This window comes from Rhagoletis zephyria, unplaced genomic scaffold (assembly GCF_001687245.7).
Source record: "Rhagoletis zephyria isolate East Lansing unplaced genomic scaffold, Rhagoletis_zephyria_1.1 Rzeph_scaffold_02840, whole genome shotgun sequence".
Taxonomy (NCBI): Eukaryota; Metazoa; Arthropoda; class Insecta; order Diptera; family Tephritidae; genus Rhagoletis; species Rhagoletis zephyria.
In genome coordinates, this window is record NW_016159924.1 from 55,724 (window position 1) to 73,962 (window position 18,239).

General features: G+C 38.0%; 1 protein-coding gene across 1 annotated transcript; it reads left to right on the forward strand.

Moving 5' to 3' along the window:
• The first annotated feature begins 10,164 nt into the window (after window positions 1-10,164).
• On the forward strand, window positions 10,165-11,120 carry LOC108367876 (serine protease SP24D-like). Its single transcript, XM_017622574.1, has 2 exons — window positions 10,165-10,446; window positions 10,512-11,120. The coding sequence occupies exons 1-2, from the start codon at window positions 10,193-10,195 to the stop codon at window positions 11,035-11,037; spliced, it is 780 nt and encodes a 259-aa protein (XP_017478063.1). The 5' UTR covers window positions 10,165-10,192; the 3' UTR covers window positions 11,038-11,120.
• Window positions 11,121-18,239: the final 7,119 nt, after the last annotated feature.

Below are 18,239 nucleotides of genomic sequence, written 5' to 3' on the forward strand. Positions count from 1 at the left end.
GGAACACTTTTGCAGGGTATGAAGGCATATAAGCTGTTGAATATTTGCCAATAGCTAACCAAACCAAATAAGACCTAAAAATTCTCTTATGGTGCTTAAGTTTTTGGTTTTTGAAAACATTGAAGGTCTGTATTATTGCATGTACAGTATAAAATATTAAAATATTCTAAATATAGAATTTTAACATAAAAACCAACAACAAACAACTACCTAAAGAATAACCATTTTTATTTGTATTTTGGCTGACCAAAAATTACAACAAAAAAAAATGGAAAAAGCAACAACAGTTTACGTGGCGAACTTAGCTCATTAGGTAGGGCACTGGCTCTTTAATCCCAAGTCGCAGGTTCATATCCCAGTGACCGCGATGAAGAAGTCTGATGGGCAGATGTAGCGGATCTCCGAATTATCAACAATAAATTATTGTTGTTCGACACATCATTTTCATTTGGAAAAACGGCCTCAAGCTCAATAAAATTGTTAAATAAAAAAGTTAGTTTAATTTCTCATGTGGTTCATGCCATCAAAAAACATGTTAAACCGGAAATGTTTTACCCAAATTACTCGCTTCCGTTACAAACTTTTGTTTACTTTTTTTCAGAAGTAGTTTGGCTAAGGAAAATAAAAACGCCACAAAATACAACCAAATTGGTGAGCAACAGTGAATTTAATGATTCAACTGTTGCTAATACATACATACACCTGCGTCCACAAGCACTTCAGGCAACAAAGGCGTTAGCTGTGAAACTTCGTTGGCATTTTGACAAAATTGCAACTCGGCTTGCCTTCATATTGGCACTTGATGAAGCAAAGCAAACTGGCAAAGTACATAATAAAGGACTGGTCTGCCTGCACTTGGCTGCATTCTTGTGCACAACTGACAGCTGACAACGGACATACGCATGCATTGAATACAAGAACCGCAGCGGCAAGGATGCCAAAAATTTTGGTAGCAAATCGGAAAGTAACCAGAAAAGAAAATTATAAAAAATATTAAATACACAAAACAAGAAATTATTAGAGAAAGTCTAAGGTTGAGAAGAATGAAGGGCAGTGTGGCTGAATACAGCCAATACTTTTATAGAACAAATAAGCAGCCAAACACAGTGAGTCCGAAAGAAAAGAAACTAGCTCGCGCCTGCAAGGGTAATAATATTTTGTCAGTCTGTAAATGTTTTATAAAAGTGGTTTAAGTATAAGACGATTGCTGGCTAAAGGATGCGTTTGTATACGGCGAGATTACGTACAAATATCCGCTGCATAAACACTAATTTATGCCATAAACGCACAAGCGACCGGGCATTATTTTCAACAGCAGCACTCAACTTTTTCTCATCATCTCCATTTTGATAATTTACGCCTTTAATTTTGCGCATCATGCACGCAGCTGGGTCTAGTTTTGATGATATTCTGCAGCCTTACACCCAAAAAAAATTAAAAAAATAAAATATAAAAAAAATCGCATTATGCAGGGAGAGGTCATGAAAAGCAATGAATATTTACGTTGACTTTGGCGGCAGCTTTGTTAAATATTCCAGCGCATTAAATGTGATTTGCACAATAAATATTAAAGCGCCTATGAAAATATTATTCAGGGATATTTATGCGTTTTTATTGTCTGGTTTACAAAGAGATTTTATTGCCAGGCAAGTGGCTTTGAAGCGATTTCTAGTAAAATATCTACGAATAATTTAACTGTTCTTAATGGATTTTCTGCAGAAGTTCTAATCGGGGTCAGAGAAGACAAACTCCTCCAAAGATTTATGGCCTTATTCGTAAAAAACAAAGTAGCTTTAAAAAAGGTTTATAAACTGAAAAATGTATGAAAACGTCATTTTATAAAGCTCTTTAAACCTACTTTATTTTTTATGAATAAGGCCATTAAAGTTTAAATTTTAAACTAAAGGCACTTTAATGGTAAACTAAAGCCTGCTGCTGGCTAATTTGTACGATGTTTAGTGAGGGCGAGTCTTGTTCCTTGGGAAACTCCACTTGTAAGAATTAATTCTATCACATGTACATATATGTGTAGAGCGGCGATAATATAAATAGAGACGCGACATTTTCACATGTTTTGGGTATTATAGCTAACTGTCTACCAAACGCAATTTAAGTCCGAATTTCAAACTTTGTACAAAAATTAAGAAAATTCGACATACCCGTATTGTCATCAAACTTTCAAAACTTTTAATTATAATAAAAAAAATTGGTCTGCAGTTTTGTAAATTTTAGTTAATAAAGTGCAAGTTAGGGAACTTACCGTTGGTTTTTGAATTTTTTTTTGCTCTTTGAATTCGAAAAAAGCCGCTTAGGCGATTACAGTACAAAACAAGATGAATAAGAATGTGATGAGCCATTTATCGCAGACAAGGCAGGTATTACGAGTGTACTGTATATGCAAAGCTTTTTAATTTATTTAGTAACAGACCAACATACATTTTGTACGGCTTCGTTTGGCGGTTTACAAGTCCGATTTTTAAATCGAAAACTCTATTGGAAAGGTATTTTTTTTTTAAATCACGAGAGTTTTTGTGGTTTAAAAACAGATTGAAAATTGAGGCTGCAACTTCCGTGCCAAAATTTCTGTACTTTTGTATTGTTGTTGTTGCAAGAACTTTTATTTGTCTTTGGTTTGCTAACGGTTTGTTATTTTCGCATTTTTTACTTTAAATATTTGTTTTTCAGCACGAAGATGAATTAGAAAACAATAATACGATCAGCAACCAAAGACAAATTCGAAGACAAATACGATGACTAAGATGAACACGAATACGATACGAACACGAATGCTAATGCTAAGTCAAATACATATTACAAGATGAATTCGAATACGAGGAAGAGGACGAAAACTAATACGAAGACAACCGCGAATACGAAGACCAATACGAAGAGATATACAAAGAAGAGGTCGAATACGAAGATGATTACAAAGATGAATATAAAAGCAGCAACGAAACCAATACGAACAAGAATATGACGATGAATAGCAAGGCTTATACGAAGGCGAATACGAAGACTAAAACGAAGTCGAATACGGATATCTAGACACGAATACGAAGACAACGACGAACGAATACACGAAGACTAATATGAAGGCCAATGCGAATATGAAGAGGATCCAAAAACGAAGACAAAACCGATTACGGAGGAAATCGAAGACCACGGCAAAGTTGAATACAATGATGAATGCGAAGTGCAATACGAATTCTAATACGGATACTATTCAAAGACGGATACGAAGTCAGGGACTAAAAGGAACAAGAAGGGGATGTAAACCGTAACATGAAAAATGATTCCAACTCAGTATAAAAGACCTAGACCCATATAGTAAAACCCCCAAAATTTCCGGTGGATCGAGCATGTGTTCGAAGATTGTGATCATACAGAATTCAAATAGACAGCAGTAGGGCCTGCAGTAGAGTCACAGGTGACAATCATGTGTGACTTAGATTCTTATGATGGCGATGATGGCGACACTGATGAACCAAGCCCCGAAACATCACAGTCAAAAAAAGGTCGAGCAGGCATGGGCAGCACGAGCACAACTCCATGAGCATGTGCAAAACTTTTGCACTTCTTCCTGCACTGCCCATCACTGAGCCGGAGTCATATTTATTAACCAAACATAAAATAAAGCATAACAAAGTCGTTCAAGGAGACATATTTGGTTTTTTTCTGTGTACTTTTACGTTCTTTGTATAAAGATTTATTTGAAAATACATCAAGTGAAATAATTTTCGAGAACATTTTAACCCTCTAGCGACCTACCAAATGCCATTTTGTTCAGACTTTCCAAAAAAAGGGATCAAAACGACACTTTCGTGAGGGAGCTAATGGATTAAAATGTTCCATAAAACAATTCCTTGTGAAAGCTTACTATATGTATCCAAACTATAAATTTCGCTGAATAAGTTTTAAACATTTTATACCCGAGCGCACATGTATACGAGGGTATCACAACTTTTTACATAACGGTTGTTTGTAACAGCCAAACAATACATAAATGATCAGAATGAAAAAATAAATCGATTGAGCTGTGACTGTTCGTCCATCCGTCTGTCCGTCTATGCATACGATAACTCAAGTAAAAATTGAGATAACAAACTTGGTACGTATACTTCTTTTCAGCGTGGGACGGATAGTATTGAAAATGGGGAAAATCGGACAATAACCACGTCTACCTCCCATATATAGGTAGTTTTCAAAAATACGCAAACTGCGATATTTTAGTAACTACTAAATATTATTCGCTCAACATCGATAACACTGCTTGCCACACTGATTCCACCGTATCTTCCAAACAGCTGCGGCAGTAAGGATTCGTGATGATGTTAAGTCGTACCGCATGGGTTCCTAAAGGACAATGTCCGGTCAGTACACCTGTGAGAATCGAGAGGTGGCACTTAGCCAGTTACAGAAGCTCCCTTGATCGCCCACGCTCGACAACCGGCCAGAAGAACCTTCCAACTTTGCATGTCGGAATTTTCACCCAGCGCTCGCTGACCCCATCTGTCCAGAAGCATGCCACAGGTTGCCAACGGAACTCCTACGCCCTCCCTGTCTGAGATGATGGCCTCGAGGGTGTCCTGCCTAGACAATTCATCAGCCCTGCAATTTCCAGTAATGTCACTGTGTCCCAGAACCCAAATCAGCTTGACTTGGAAGTATTCCGAGGCACTTGAAATGTTACTTTCATCCCCAAAGCAGGAAAAAACTCTCATGTGCCTCCGAGGGACTTCTGACCAATCAGTCACTCTTCTTTCTTACTGAAAACTTTTGAGCAGCTTATTGACCTGCAATAAGAAATAGGATTCTTCGAGAGCGATTGAGCCTCTCTCAGCACGCGTACCTAAAAGGAAGATCTGTAGAATCTGCATGGCACACAATTGCTGAAGTTCATAGAGGAGTCTCTTAGTAACAAGGATTTTGTAGTTGGGGCCTTCCTTGATATCGAGGGGGCTGTTAATAATGTATTACCTGGAGTGATTAAGAGCCCTAAATAAGCTTGGAGTTGATAGCTGTTTAGTTAGGCTCATCTCTGCATGTTGTACGACAAAAATAGCGGAGTGGGGAAATGCCTCTGACCAGCGTAAATTGAACAAAGGCACCCCGCAGGGAGGCGTTCTTTCCATCTTTCTCTGGATAGTTGTGATAAACGACGTCCTGGAGGAGCTGAAAAGGAGAGGATACCAGGTTATTGCCTCCCCGGATGATGTGGCGATCATTGTCAGAGGAAAGTTCTTGAACACTTTGTATGCTCTTATGCTAGGCTACCTGAACTTGGTCACGAACTGGTCTTCCAGCTGTGGACTTGCTATAAATCCTGGAAAGAGCTGGAGCTCGTAATATTCATCAGGTGGTATAAAGTGTCTCATGCCCAGCTTCCCTCATTAGTAGGTGTTTCGTTGTTCTTTCTGACAGGGTTCTGCGGCTAGCACCAAACGGATCCTTCTCCACGCACATTCCTCCATGGAGCAAATGAGAGAATGGCAGTCTCTGGAACAGAGGTCCAATAAACTTAATCACGGACGGATCGAAGTTGGACGGTATAGTCGGAGGAGGAGTCTAATGTCGGAAACTCTGGATAGATCTTATGTTCAGATGCTGGACCTCGGCTTCTTTCAAGCACAGGTTGCCGCTATAAAAGAGGCAGCCGATTGGCTGCGCACTAACCTCTTGCCAACTAGGAGGGTAAATATCTACTCTGATAGCCAAGCGGCAGTCAAAGCGCTGGGCTCGCTTATGGTACGATTGAAACTAATCGGGGAATGCCTGACTTCTCTCTCAATATAAAGACTAAAACGAACAAGATCACATCTTCGAAACCCTGATAAGAAAACTGGAATTAATATTTTAGAAATTAAAGTCATTTTAGTTAAGTCAAATATTTTGTTTCTTCATCTAAAAAGCGGTTTTTGTATCCGAGTACTATTTGATTCCTCTTTTTTGCAACAAAAACTATTAACCCTCCACTTCCTATTTAGCAGAAATATTCAAACATGCTCTGTACTCAAGGCCAGCACAACAACCAATTTCAAAACTTTGACAATCTCAGATAGACATTCTCCATTTCAGCACTTCTCATTTTGGACTTTAGACAATATGCAAAATTTAAAAACAATCAGTGCCGTTGCATAACAATGAACAATTCAAAGGACATGTTGGCCACATTGGCAATTAACTCGAGTACACCAAGTTAGCAACAACGAAAATAACAACAAAAATAAATAGACGGTACAAACATTTACATTTTCAGTGCAGCCAAACAAAAAAAAAATAATCGAGTGTATTTCACTTCCATATGCGCCGTATGAGCCTTTTCAATGTCTACTTACATGTGGAGCAGTACTTGGATAACACACTCTACACAGAGAGAGCGAGAGGTGTGGTGTTGTTGTTGGGGGAAAATTCCATTAATGACAAATCGCTTGAGGGACATCAGTGGTTGCATGTTCAGCTGGTTGAAGACAAAGCAAGCGGCTTTGATGGTTTGTTGCAGGCCGCTTATCTCGCATTACCACAGCATTTACGACTGCGAGTCATGCGAGGCGGAGAGTGCAATTAGAGAGGTGAGGGTTAGTAAAGAGATACTGCTGGTGTTTTTTTTTTGTATTGCATTGTAGCCCGAAAGGAATTTCATTGAACACAATTCAACATGTCACAACACAATTTCAGCAGTAACAACAACAGCAACAACAACTAATGCGACTTCTATTTGCACATTTGATGGGATTGTAGTACGGCGCTTTGTTGCCGGCAGTCCATTTGGTGCATTTCGATATCCTCTTTGCCACTGATCTCATTAAATGCCACTGCAACTAATACTCAACGCTGCTGCTGCGGCCACATGCCACATTGCAAGGGCTTAAGTGGTAGCTCGCTGAATTCACAATGAAAAATTCCTTGTCTTTTCCATGCGCAGTGCAAGCCCATTGAAACTCATCCGCCGCCACTCCCCTCCCCTCATATGCACTGTACAATCAACAACATAGCTGCAGCGCCACCGTTGCCCATTGTGCATGCAATAAACATATCGTACGTGGAATGCGTTGCATGCATCGCGTTGCATGTATATCCGTTTTAAATGGTTTGCTCGTAATGGAGCAGGACGTAGTATGTGAAAAGGCTAGCCAGTTGCAAGCGCATGGCTATACATTTTAGATACAAGATTTTGACGAGGGGTTAAGTGCAGGCACAGCGATAAGCTGATTTTATCTCGGGGATTTATTGAAATCCATTTTGTCGTCTCTTCCTGTCAGTCGGTCTGCCTGGCTAACTCGCTTTGTCCTGTCTATTGTTGTTTTTGTTCGCTCGCCTGTCAGCTGGTTGGCATAGTTTTTGTGGTTTCACGCTAACCGGCGTGTTGGTCTGTTTGCGTGTTTTCCTGTTTACGTATGTAGTTGTAAGTGCATTTTGCATTATTTTCGCTTTGCATGTTAGCATCCCATGAAATGTGCGCTCAATTCCTGCAAATAGTGTCCGGTTACATGTAGACAGGGATATATATATATACATATATGAACCGCTAGTCCAGCTTTTATCGTTGTTGATTTGTTGTAGAACTTTCCGCACTACAGATAATATTAGAGTATGTTCTTTTTTTTGGCGCGTCCATTTGACCGCTGATTTTATTGGCTTAAATAATTGTCATTTTTGTAGCTGTACTCGAACAAAATTTTATCAAAGAACTTTTATTTGCAGTTTAAGATGTTTGCGTGTGCTATACGATGCATTTATCGAGGCATTTAAGAGCTCATAAAGTGTCTATAAAACGACTTCATATTTTATTGCCTCTACGCATGAACAAAAAAACCACTACTTAGTTGCAATCAGAGACCGTATCAAGCAAAACTCTTAGTAAACTATTAACGTTTAGTTAATTATTTTGAAAAATAGGTGCGCCACCAGGCACTTATGATTAAATATTAGTAACCACCTTACCAATCTCAACCAAGCTTTTGTTAAGGTGGCTGCCCCAAGCACATGGATTATAAGTACAGTCCTTTGAGACACAACTACGAACGGTACCTGCCTAAGCTATAGCGAACAGCTCTATTTCCATAATAAATTCCCTTAAGCGGCAACTATCAGTATAAGATATCTTGTTTAGAATAAAGCAACGCAAAAACTCCACTACAATTCCGCGTCATCATCATCCAAAGTGGCAAAGTGCATATTTAACATGCCCGTGGGAGTTCCATTATATCCACGGTTTTGTGAACCTAAAAAGAAACGTGGACCGCCTCCGATGTACCTTCGTCTATGAAAACCTTGCAGTTTTACATTTTATTATTTCTGGATCTCACTGAGCTGATAAGATGCCCATCCATCAAAAGCACCACCACTGTATCTTTTATCGGTGGAACCGACTCGAGGGTGCCCTTTTTCGTCAACCCAGTCGCAATCTCAGAGTAGCCTAAGGTGCTATTCTAAAAACGTCTTTCCAAAATAAAACCTCTACTCAACTACTCAACGCATATTGCTCCCGGGACGCATAAAAATGCCAGCCATTGAAGCTTTGAAGCCTCATATAGGCTTTATAACTGTGTGTGTCCTTGTTCGAGATTAGCCGTAGAAACCGTTTACTAAGTACTAGGCTCTCAGGAAGGGGGAAAGAACCTTCCTTCTGTCACCGCCTCCACCACCCCCCCCCCGCCGTTGGGTATGCACTATGTTTTCAGCTGAATCACATTTTCCCTTATTTCAGTTTCAACGTTTCTTCTCTCTAGTTCCTGGCAAACGCCTTCCCTATGTCGAGGAAAGCGTAGAGCATTTTTCCCCCACATTCGAAGGCGCTCTTGGAATCCGACGCCAGCTGATACGGAGCAGAATCCGTTGACATCCCTGTAAAGTCTCCATTAGGTAGTCTAATGACTAACTTAGTTTACACCGTTCGTCACGTTAAGGCTTTGTGAAGACCTGCAGCTGCAAGGGTGAAAAAATGCCTTTTCAGAAGGTTGCAAAATCTTGTATATTAGGCTAGCTAAGTATTCCTCAAAGCTCCCCGTGCGCCTAGCCTTATTAAAAAGCTTCTTTCCCTACCGCTGAGATTTTCCGAAACCACCACACGGTTTTGGCCTTGCCCTTCGGCCTAGTCTTGGGACAGCTAGAGCTTAAGACATCGGATAGCCTTCTGACTTGGTTCTCTGACACTGACAAGTTAATATTAAGTAACGGTATCACAGTTTGCATTCGTGGTGGTTTTCTCTCAATCGCATTTTCTGACTTCTGCGTCCAGCACACCTATTTACAAATATATAAGTCTGACCAGCAAGTAGTCAGACGTGACCGAAGGAGACGCCAGGCATTCTGCTACTTGCGTTAAGGACACCTGTTCATCGCTTGGCCATCTGAGGTTTATGTGAACATTTATCTCCGTTGTCAACGTTACGAAATATAGCATCCAAATGACTGCATATAAAACACTACAGTGATTGAGAAGCTTTGACTTGAGGTTGATATAGAGCTCCGAGCTGTCTGCGAAAGTTTCCTTCCACCGGATCTTCCTTCACGCTACGATCCATGCGGTTAGAAGCTCACCGATTCTATCTTTTAATAAACCCTTTGAGTTGACTCATCCCTAGAGAAAATCTGAGCGGAGATATAGCTCATATTGGTGCTAGTCTAGCTACACAGTGAACCGTGTAAACAACGGTAAAGTCGAGTTCTACAAGCATATAAGAGTTCCAACTAAACATGTCAATGTTTACGGTTAAAATATCAAACTTTATGATGACAATGTCAGATTTTACATATTCACACGTAGTATCTCAACACTTAATTAGCAACCCTCGTATCGAACACTGCATATCTTACTTTTTAACTAATTGCAATTTAATCACTTCCAGTTGATTGTGCCAGGAGTGCTTATCAAAAGTGTTCACGTGCTAAGCAAATAATGGCAATCACCCGCGAGCGTTTATTACTTTTCTAGGCTTGGCGAATTCACGATAAGAACTGCGCATTCTTTTTGCAGATTTTTTAAAAAAAAGCCCCCTTTAATTTTTATGTGAATTAGCGAGAAACACAAAGGTGTAACTATGTAAATAAATTTAGTAATTGATGAGACAGCCAGGTGATAGCCGGCGTAAGGCGATAAGCTGCGCGGAAAAAAATAACATTAATATTTAAGCGAAGTATTACTGCTGAAAATGCACACAAGACTTTCACCGCCAAATTAAGAACAGCGAACATGGGGGCGGTTAATATTGCGCCGCTGCTGCTTTTGTATTACTTTGGCTGTGCTATTGCTGTTGCACTGCAAGCTTTGGCGCCACCGGAGTTGCCATCCGCCCGTATTGTCGGTGGTAAGAATGCGGCCGAAGATCAATTTCCTCATCAAGTGTCGTTGCAAGTTGCAGGCCAACACTACTGCGGAGGCTCAATCATATCCGCAAACTATGTGGTAACAGCGGCGCATTGTGTGATCGGCGATCAAGGGCAGACGTAAGCGGAACTTTGCAATGTCCCAAATTGTATTCACTTTATCGCTATAACTCTTTATTTTTCAGGCTACCAGCTTCAATGGTAACGTTACGCGCTGGCTCCACGCAGATCCACTCGGGCGGTGTGCTCGTACGTATCGCAAAAATTATTATCCATCCACTATATGTCAGCAACATAAATGACATTGCATTGCTGCGCTTAAGTACACCGCTCACATTCAGCAAAAGCATTAAAGCAATACCATTAGCAATCTCCAATCCACCTACTGGTGCCTCAGTCATTGTATCGGGTTGGGGTAATCTGCGTCAGAATGGAGCTCAACCCACACATCTCCAATATACGACATTGCGCTCGATAAGTACACTTCAGTGCCGACGACAAATCGCTTATGTACCAACCTCAGTCGTCTGTTTGGCGCATACCTCAGGAAATGGTATCTGCTATGGTGATTCTGGTGGACCAGCTATCTATAAGGGTAAATTAATTGGTGTGGCAAACTTCATTATAAGAGAATGTGGATTGAGTTTTCCGGATGGTTATGCCAAGATTTCATTCTTCCGCAGCTGGTTGCGAGAGAACTCGGATTTGTAGTGTGAATTTAATAAGTGATAAGTAAATGTAAATCGCAATGTACCTAGGTATGCAATTAATTTTTTACTCAGTTGGCAACAAAATTAACCAAATAGCCTGATATCCAGGCAAGTGTGAACACCGCATATAGAAAAATTTTAGGGAAAATTACATAATAGAAATGGCGCCCTCTAGTACATATGTATGTACGTAGCTATGACACTGAGCGAGTCAGAAATTGCTTAAGATAGGGATCTAGCTGGGGCTTCGCAAACCGTTAAGCTAATGAACTATGTGTTGTAAAAAAGGTGAAGAAATAATAGCTTTGTTCCGCCACCCGGATTATACTTAAGACTTTTAACACAGTTCTTTAACTAATTTAAAACTACAGTGATGTGCGACTAAATAGAGCCACGACGTGTTGAGGAGTTTTGGACAATGATTTTTTATGTGTAAACCTCTTAAGCTGAAGCTCCATAGCTGGTTTTTCAGGCGTTGTAGCTTGAGGCACGCAAGCCTAAAAGATGATTTAATGCAATTTTATAGAAGCTGCTCCACAAACGAAGACTGAAAGCCCTGCACATCTTCTTTCAGGCTTTGTATGCTTTTCAGGCGTCGTCTGACAGTTGAACACTTTCGAACATTAGTACTGGTAAATATGTTTATGACAATGTTGGAATCTGTATCGCCTATCATATGTTTAATGAATTTAAAACAAAATTCAGGCAATACAGCACAAGAAAAAATTATTTATTAAGCATATGAGAATGAATATTGAAGAGGTGAACAAAAGTACTGAAAAAAAATTAAAATTAAATGGTAAAAGAAGTATCACTTTTATTGAACTAGCATTTCTTAGTCGATATCTCTTTGCCGGAAAACTCATTCCTACACTATTCTCCCATTTACTGCGAAATGTCAAAAGTTCGAATAAACGTCAAAGCCTGCAAGACCTGAACGACCTCGAAAGCTGCAACGCCTTGAAAGCCTGCTAGGAAGCTTCAGCTTAAATTATCGGTACAGTCAAAATTTGCGTTAACCCTGCCTTTTCTGGGTCTAGTTCGGGTTTATTTCGGCACTAGTTCAGGATCATTTCGAGAAAGTTCGAGGACTATTAAGGGCCATTTTTAGTAAGAGGCCATTTCGAAACCGTTTCAGGACTTGTTCGAGATCCTTTTGAGACAAGTTCACGACTTTTTCAGAATGACTTCATGAATACCTCAGCACCATTTTGAATATAGTTCGGGATGCTTTGGAGGTTACCCAAAACTATTCCCGAAATGGTTATGAAAAAGTCATATACTAGTCTCGAGAAAATGGAAAAATTAAATTAAACTAATGTTTAATTTCCAACCGACGATATTTATGTAAGTACATTAGGGTGATCCGAAAAAAAATAAATTCGGAATTTTAATGATGTCATTCCCAGGGATTGTTCTATACCGAAAAAGTATTTATAAATATTAACTATTTATTATTTGTCCCCCAAAAACACGAAAAATGGAAGACCCATAAAAATCGAAAAATATTGATTTTCAAATGCTATACCATATATGAAATATATAAACAACTTGAATAGCTTTGAGCGGACCTCTTAAGCGTTTTTGATTTCGAAATAAAAACAGGGGTATATTTTCCGTTATATAATAATTCTAGGTGCGAAATATTCCGAGTTTACTTGTTTTGCTACCCTAATGTATGTACATGCACATGTAACTGAATCGCCTAACTCTTTAAATTAAGTAAAATCCAACAAATTTTCCTCAAAATCCGACTTCGTAGTCAGAAGTTCGAAAAATATTTTAGGCAAAGAATTTTCCATCCTATTTTATTTTTGTATAACAATTTCCTTGGCCACGGTGCATAGTGGAAGAGCTCTATATAAAATGTGGCAAAAAATTGTAAAAGTGCTCCGATTTTGCTGAAAAATGTAACGTGGAGTACTTTTGCGTAGGGGAGAAGCGTCGCTTCTTTAGATATGCAATAAGGTTTTACTTTTTCGAAAAGAGGTGCCACCTGTTAAGCAATTAAACTCAAATTATTTAATAATCAATGCCATCGGATGCGCACCGTTCGTTAGATTTTCAAAAGTAAGTGAGAAACTGAAGGGCTCGGACTGTATATAAGCAATAATGTTTTACTTTTTCGAAAAGAGTTGCCACCTTTTAAAAAATTAAGCAAATTATTTAAAAAGTAGTTTGAGGATTTAGGATGTTTGAAGATGATTGCCTCATTTTTAAAAAGTGACAATAAAATTACTTAATAAGTTCGAGGAAAGAAAGGTGGAGGAAAGGTGGGTATCAAGGGAAATGGGTTTGAAAATCTTTATTTCTCAAATATATTTAGGAGAGTTGCCACCTGTTTTAAAAACCCAACTCAACTTTAATTAAGGCAATTAGGTAATTGAAATATGTATCGCAGTTTGGCTATTAGACGAAAGAGATTTATGTAGCTTTTAGTTTGCAAATACTTTTGTAAAGCAGCTTAATGTTTGTAGGTTGAAAAAGGAAATGAGTTAGCAACAAGAGTTTATGGGGTGTGCTGGCTCCGTACATCGATGATGCGGGTTCGATTCCAGCTGCAGTTTAAAAAAAGAAGTCTGATGAGGAGATGTGGTGATCTCCAACATAGCAGCTATAACTTCTACCGCTTATGTTTTGCTGCTTTTTCCATTTTTCCCAACAAACAAATTGTAGTACAAGGCTCAATAACGTTGCGAAAAGTAAACAAATTTAACGAAAATACGTTAAAATTTTTCTCAATTTTGTACAGAGTTTAAAAGTTTGATTTAAATGGCTTTTGTAATAGAATAAACCATATTTTTGTAAGTAATTAAAGTTAAAAAGAAAAAAAAAATAGTTGGCCAAACTCGGCAACACATCGCACCGTGGTTCAAAACTTGAATTTTCTGTTCGTAATCCACTGGAGCCTAAATAAAAGCTTATAAATTTGTGAACACAACCTGTTTGGAAACATTGTACACCACTTTACATGTATCAGCTGAAGTATGTATGGTGACAGGTTATACGTATATAGTATCTTGTAATGAAACATAGAAAATTGGTCATAGAAATAAAGTGTCATCACCCACTTATGTACATCAAATTACATGTATCTCGAAAAGCACTTAACCAATAGGTACCAAATTTGATACACATATGGCCTCCTTAAGCATCATCTTGAAAACTTTTGAATGCGCAAAAAATCACGCAATCCATCCATATAACGGTAATTTTCGAAAATTCGTGGTTAGCTATATTTCAGCCCCCGAACGCATTTGTCGTTCAGAGTGAAAGATCAACACGCTCGCTACACATTGGGAGAGAAGAAGCTCGGCCAAACATTTAACAAAAGTGTGAGCGCCAGTATTTTTTTTTCTTTTATTAGTTTCATTACTTCCAGCTTATTTTAAAAGCTACATTCCAAATGATCAATAAGGCGGAGAATTTTTCAACTAAATAAAATTCATAATTTATGAGACAACTAAGCGACAGGCGACGTCGGTGAAGACTACTTCGCAAATATTTAAGCAAATTGTTTACACTGGAGACATTCAGTATACTACACTATCGCTTCCATTAAATCAAAAAGAACGCAAATGTGAAAATATAACAACGCTGTTAACTTAGTCCCGCTACAGCTTTTTGTGTTACTTTAGACCGCCGCTTTAAATACTTCACTGCTGTCTTTTAGCGATCCTTTGGAGGAGTGTCTCGAGTTAAAGCATATACAATTTTCGGTTCTCAATACCAGGACGTCGTATTTAAAGCTGGTTCCGACGATAGAGAACTGGGTCTATTATAATTAATTTCTTCAAGACACAATGATCGGATCTAAACCGAATTAGTATGTGACCACCTCCGAGGTACCTTACTTTGCAGTAACAGACATAAAAAAAAAATAAAAAATAAAACATTTCGACGAATTGATAAAAATTCCATTTTATAAATGTTCACTTAAACTGAATTTGGTATTTTAAACAGGGAACACACTCTTCAAAACTGTTCCCGTAATAAAGCTTTCTTAAAAATCTTATCGATTAGACCGTATGTGGTAGTATTGCTGCGAACACTAATAGTTCAAAGATAGATAAACGAACTGGAGACGGTCTATGCTCGGAGAGTTTACGTATCTTAGACCGTCTCTATTCCGAGAACTTACGGATGATTATTTTTGTCGATTTTAAGTAGCAACTGAAAGCAAAGAGGTCAAAAGTACAGTAACGCCAAGCCCTATTGGCATTAGTGAATCATCTATATGTCACTTGTTGCTCTTGTCTCAGAAAAAGCTTTGTCGAGACAAATAAGCTGCTAATTACATGGTTATGCAGGGCTATGTTGTGCCAAAAAACTACGATGACAACTCTGTGCAACCTTAGTGGAAATTATTTGACAGTTGATGAATACACCACAGCCGTTGAAAATATCTTTATGAGCGAAATGGTATAGGGTCTCACGGTAATTACGGCCGTGGTTAAACACAAGGAAACCCTGCTGAATCGCAACTGATCAGTTCTCACAATCCAATGATGGCAAATATCAAAAACCTGCCTCAGCAAAAGACACTGCGATGAAAAATAAATGGAATGTGTAGAGTACTTTCCTGGCCGATATCCGGGTCTGCAATTGAAGCGGCTAAAACTTCGGCGGTCACACCTTTTCGCTAGTTTGGTAGAGTTAGCAGAGCTGTAACTCATGGACCTCCACACTTTCATTCGGGATAGTAAGTGGCTCTGCCTGATATTTTTCTGACTATTGTTTTTTCTCTTTGAAAATGAAAGTATCGAACTCTTAGGAGGCACCCACGCTGCACAACTATGCCTAAAAATGAAAGTAAGTCAATCTAAATTGAAGCATACAAGCCTTCATATCCCAACCTGTTCGATGCGATGAGGAAGGATTTGTGTTTGTAATCAATTTGGTTTTTATTTCGTAATTTTTTGCAAGGGAATTTAAATTTCAGTAAATTACCTACGTTAATAAGTTTCTTCAAAATAAAGTAACCACCAACAAAGCGTGCCAACTTGGGACAACATTGCGTATGAGTTACATTTGCTCTTATCGATCATAAGCGTTTATCGGCAATTACGCTGCAATCAAAAGCGAGTAAGAAATCAATAAATTTTCAATAGGTAGCTAAACAATTTCTACTTTAAGTTGTTTTATTTTTTTCCATTCACCACTTTCTGCTTCCTTTTTCTTTACTTCTTCTACCTTCTACTCCTACAAGTACACTGGCAGCAGCTATGTACATTACTTCGCCGTACTATGCATGCAGCTGCATTTACAATATCAAAAGCCCATTTAGCTCTATAACCACTTCATATCGTAGCTAGTTATCTACCCACTAACGGACAACGGAGTATCCCTTAGATAAAGGCAGATCAGACAAGACAGAGAAAATAAAAAAGAGCCCAACCAGCTCCAACAAAAACTATAAAAATCGTAATAACAATCTGTAGATACACAAATACAAAAACTAGCCAATCGTAATCGCAATGCCATAATAACTGATGCAATGATTTATACTTTTTCCTGTAGTGAACGCCAACGTGCCAACTTGCCTGCTATCGGCTACTTGCAGCACGCAAAGTACTGCTGAAATTGTTGCACTGCTAAAGTTATCGTTGTTGTAGTTGCTTTTGTTTGCCGCTATTGTTCAAGCTCTTGTAGTTATTTTTAATGCCGCTGCCACTGCAACTGCTTTTCATTGTTAGGTGGGGATGTAAAAATGTATGTATGTACTCGTAAGTATGTATGTATGTTTGTTTTCATCGTTGGAAATTGTTGCAAATATTGAGCGCTATAGGTCTTTGCTGGTCGATTGTTTGCTTCCTGCTGACCGCTTTTGGTGCTATAGCCGTCCGCTATTTACTTGTTGTAATTTGTTTTCGCTTCCTTTCTTTGCTTTTCGGTTCGTGTTAGCCAGCTGCCACTTTCATTGCGGGCACCTATTCAACCACAACCAATCATTCAGCAGTGCAAACACCACCTAACTTGCTTAAATCTACAATGAGAAGCACCATGTTCATACCACTACTGGCGGTTACATTTCTTATCAACCACGTACGTTCGCCGGCGTTGACATTTCACCATTTATTTTGCAAGCAGTCAGCTACGATTTTTCATTTTACATCAGAGAGTGAAACTTCTTACCCAACGGCGCGGCGGTGCAAAAAATTATTTACGTGTTAATTTTTTTGTCGGTAGATTTCGTTCTGAGTTTAGGTGGAGAAAAATAATTCGCACAAAATTCGGTTCGTTCATTAATTAGCGACTAATGGATATACAATGTCTAAAGCTTAACAGGGCAATTCTCTCCACTGTCTTTCAATCTACCACAGTCTTTCAAAAATGAAAGTCTTTCGTAGGGCAGCTGTCAATTTTGACAACTATCTTTAAAGCAATTTTCTGTCTTTGGCAAGGCAGAAAGATTTTTTTAAATGAAATAAAATTAAAAAAGTGTATATATTTTTCTCTAAAAAAACATAAAAAATAAATAGATAAAAAATTATCTAAAGAAATTTGGAAAAATACTATAAAATCAAAAAAATTAAAGAAATTTTACATAAAAAAATTCTTAAAAAAAAACACGTTCCTGAAAATTGCATACATGAATTTTAAAAATATATTTAATTCTTTTAAAACCAAAATCTAAAATGAGCAAGTAATTTTGAAGCAAAAAACAAAACCGACTTCCAGTCACGTACAAAAATTTAAGATTATCGTTAATTCCTTCATGATCCAATGATCGGCTTTAAACCAAATTAGTATGGGACCACCTGTGAGGTAACCCTTTCCTTTAAAAAAGAATTATAGAAATTGGTTAACGTCAAAGTTCAAAGTTCATGCGGTGACATACGTAAAAAAAATATTCCGACGAATTGATAACCCCTTCCTTTTTGTGAAGTCGATTAAAAACCAAATGAAGTTCCTAAAAATTCAATGAAATTAAACAAAAGAAAATATTTACCTTTTGAGAACACTTAAATTTAAAAAAAATATAAAACATTAATTAAAAAATAAAACACGCTTCTAAAAGTTAAAACAAAAACGTTAAATTAAAAAAAAATATTACGAAAAGAAATAGAAATATAAAAAAATACTTTCCTAAAAATTAAATTAAATTAAAAACAAATATGTTTTTCTGTTTAAACCAATAAAATCCACAAATAAAATTTGAAAACAGTTTCTAAAGGCCAAATGAAATTAAAAAAAAAAAAA

Coding starts and splice junctions, on each gene's coding strand:
- LOC108367876 (XM_017622574.1), top strand. CDS start 10,193: ATGGGGGCGGTTAATATTGCGCCGCTGCTGCTTTTGTATTACTTTGGC. Junction 10,447..10,511: donor ATCGGCGATCAAGGGCAGAC/GTAAGCGGAACT, acceptor TTTATTTTTCAG/GCTACCAGCTTCAATGGTAA.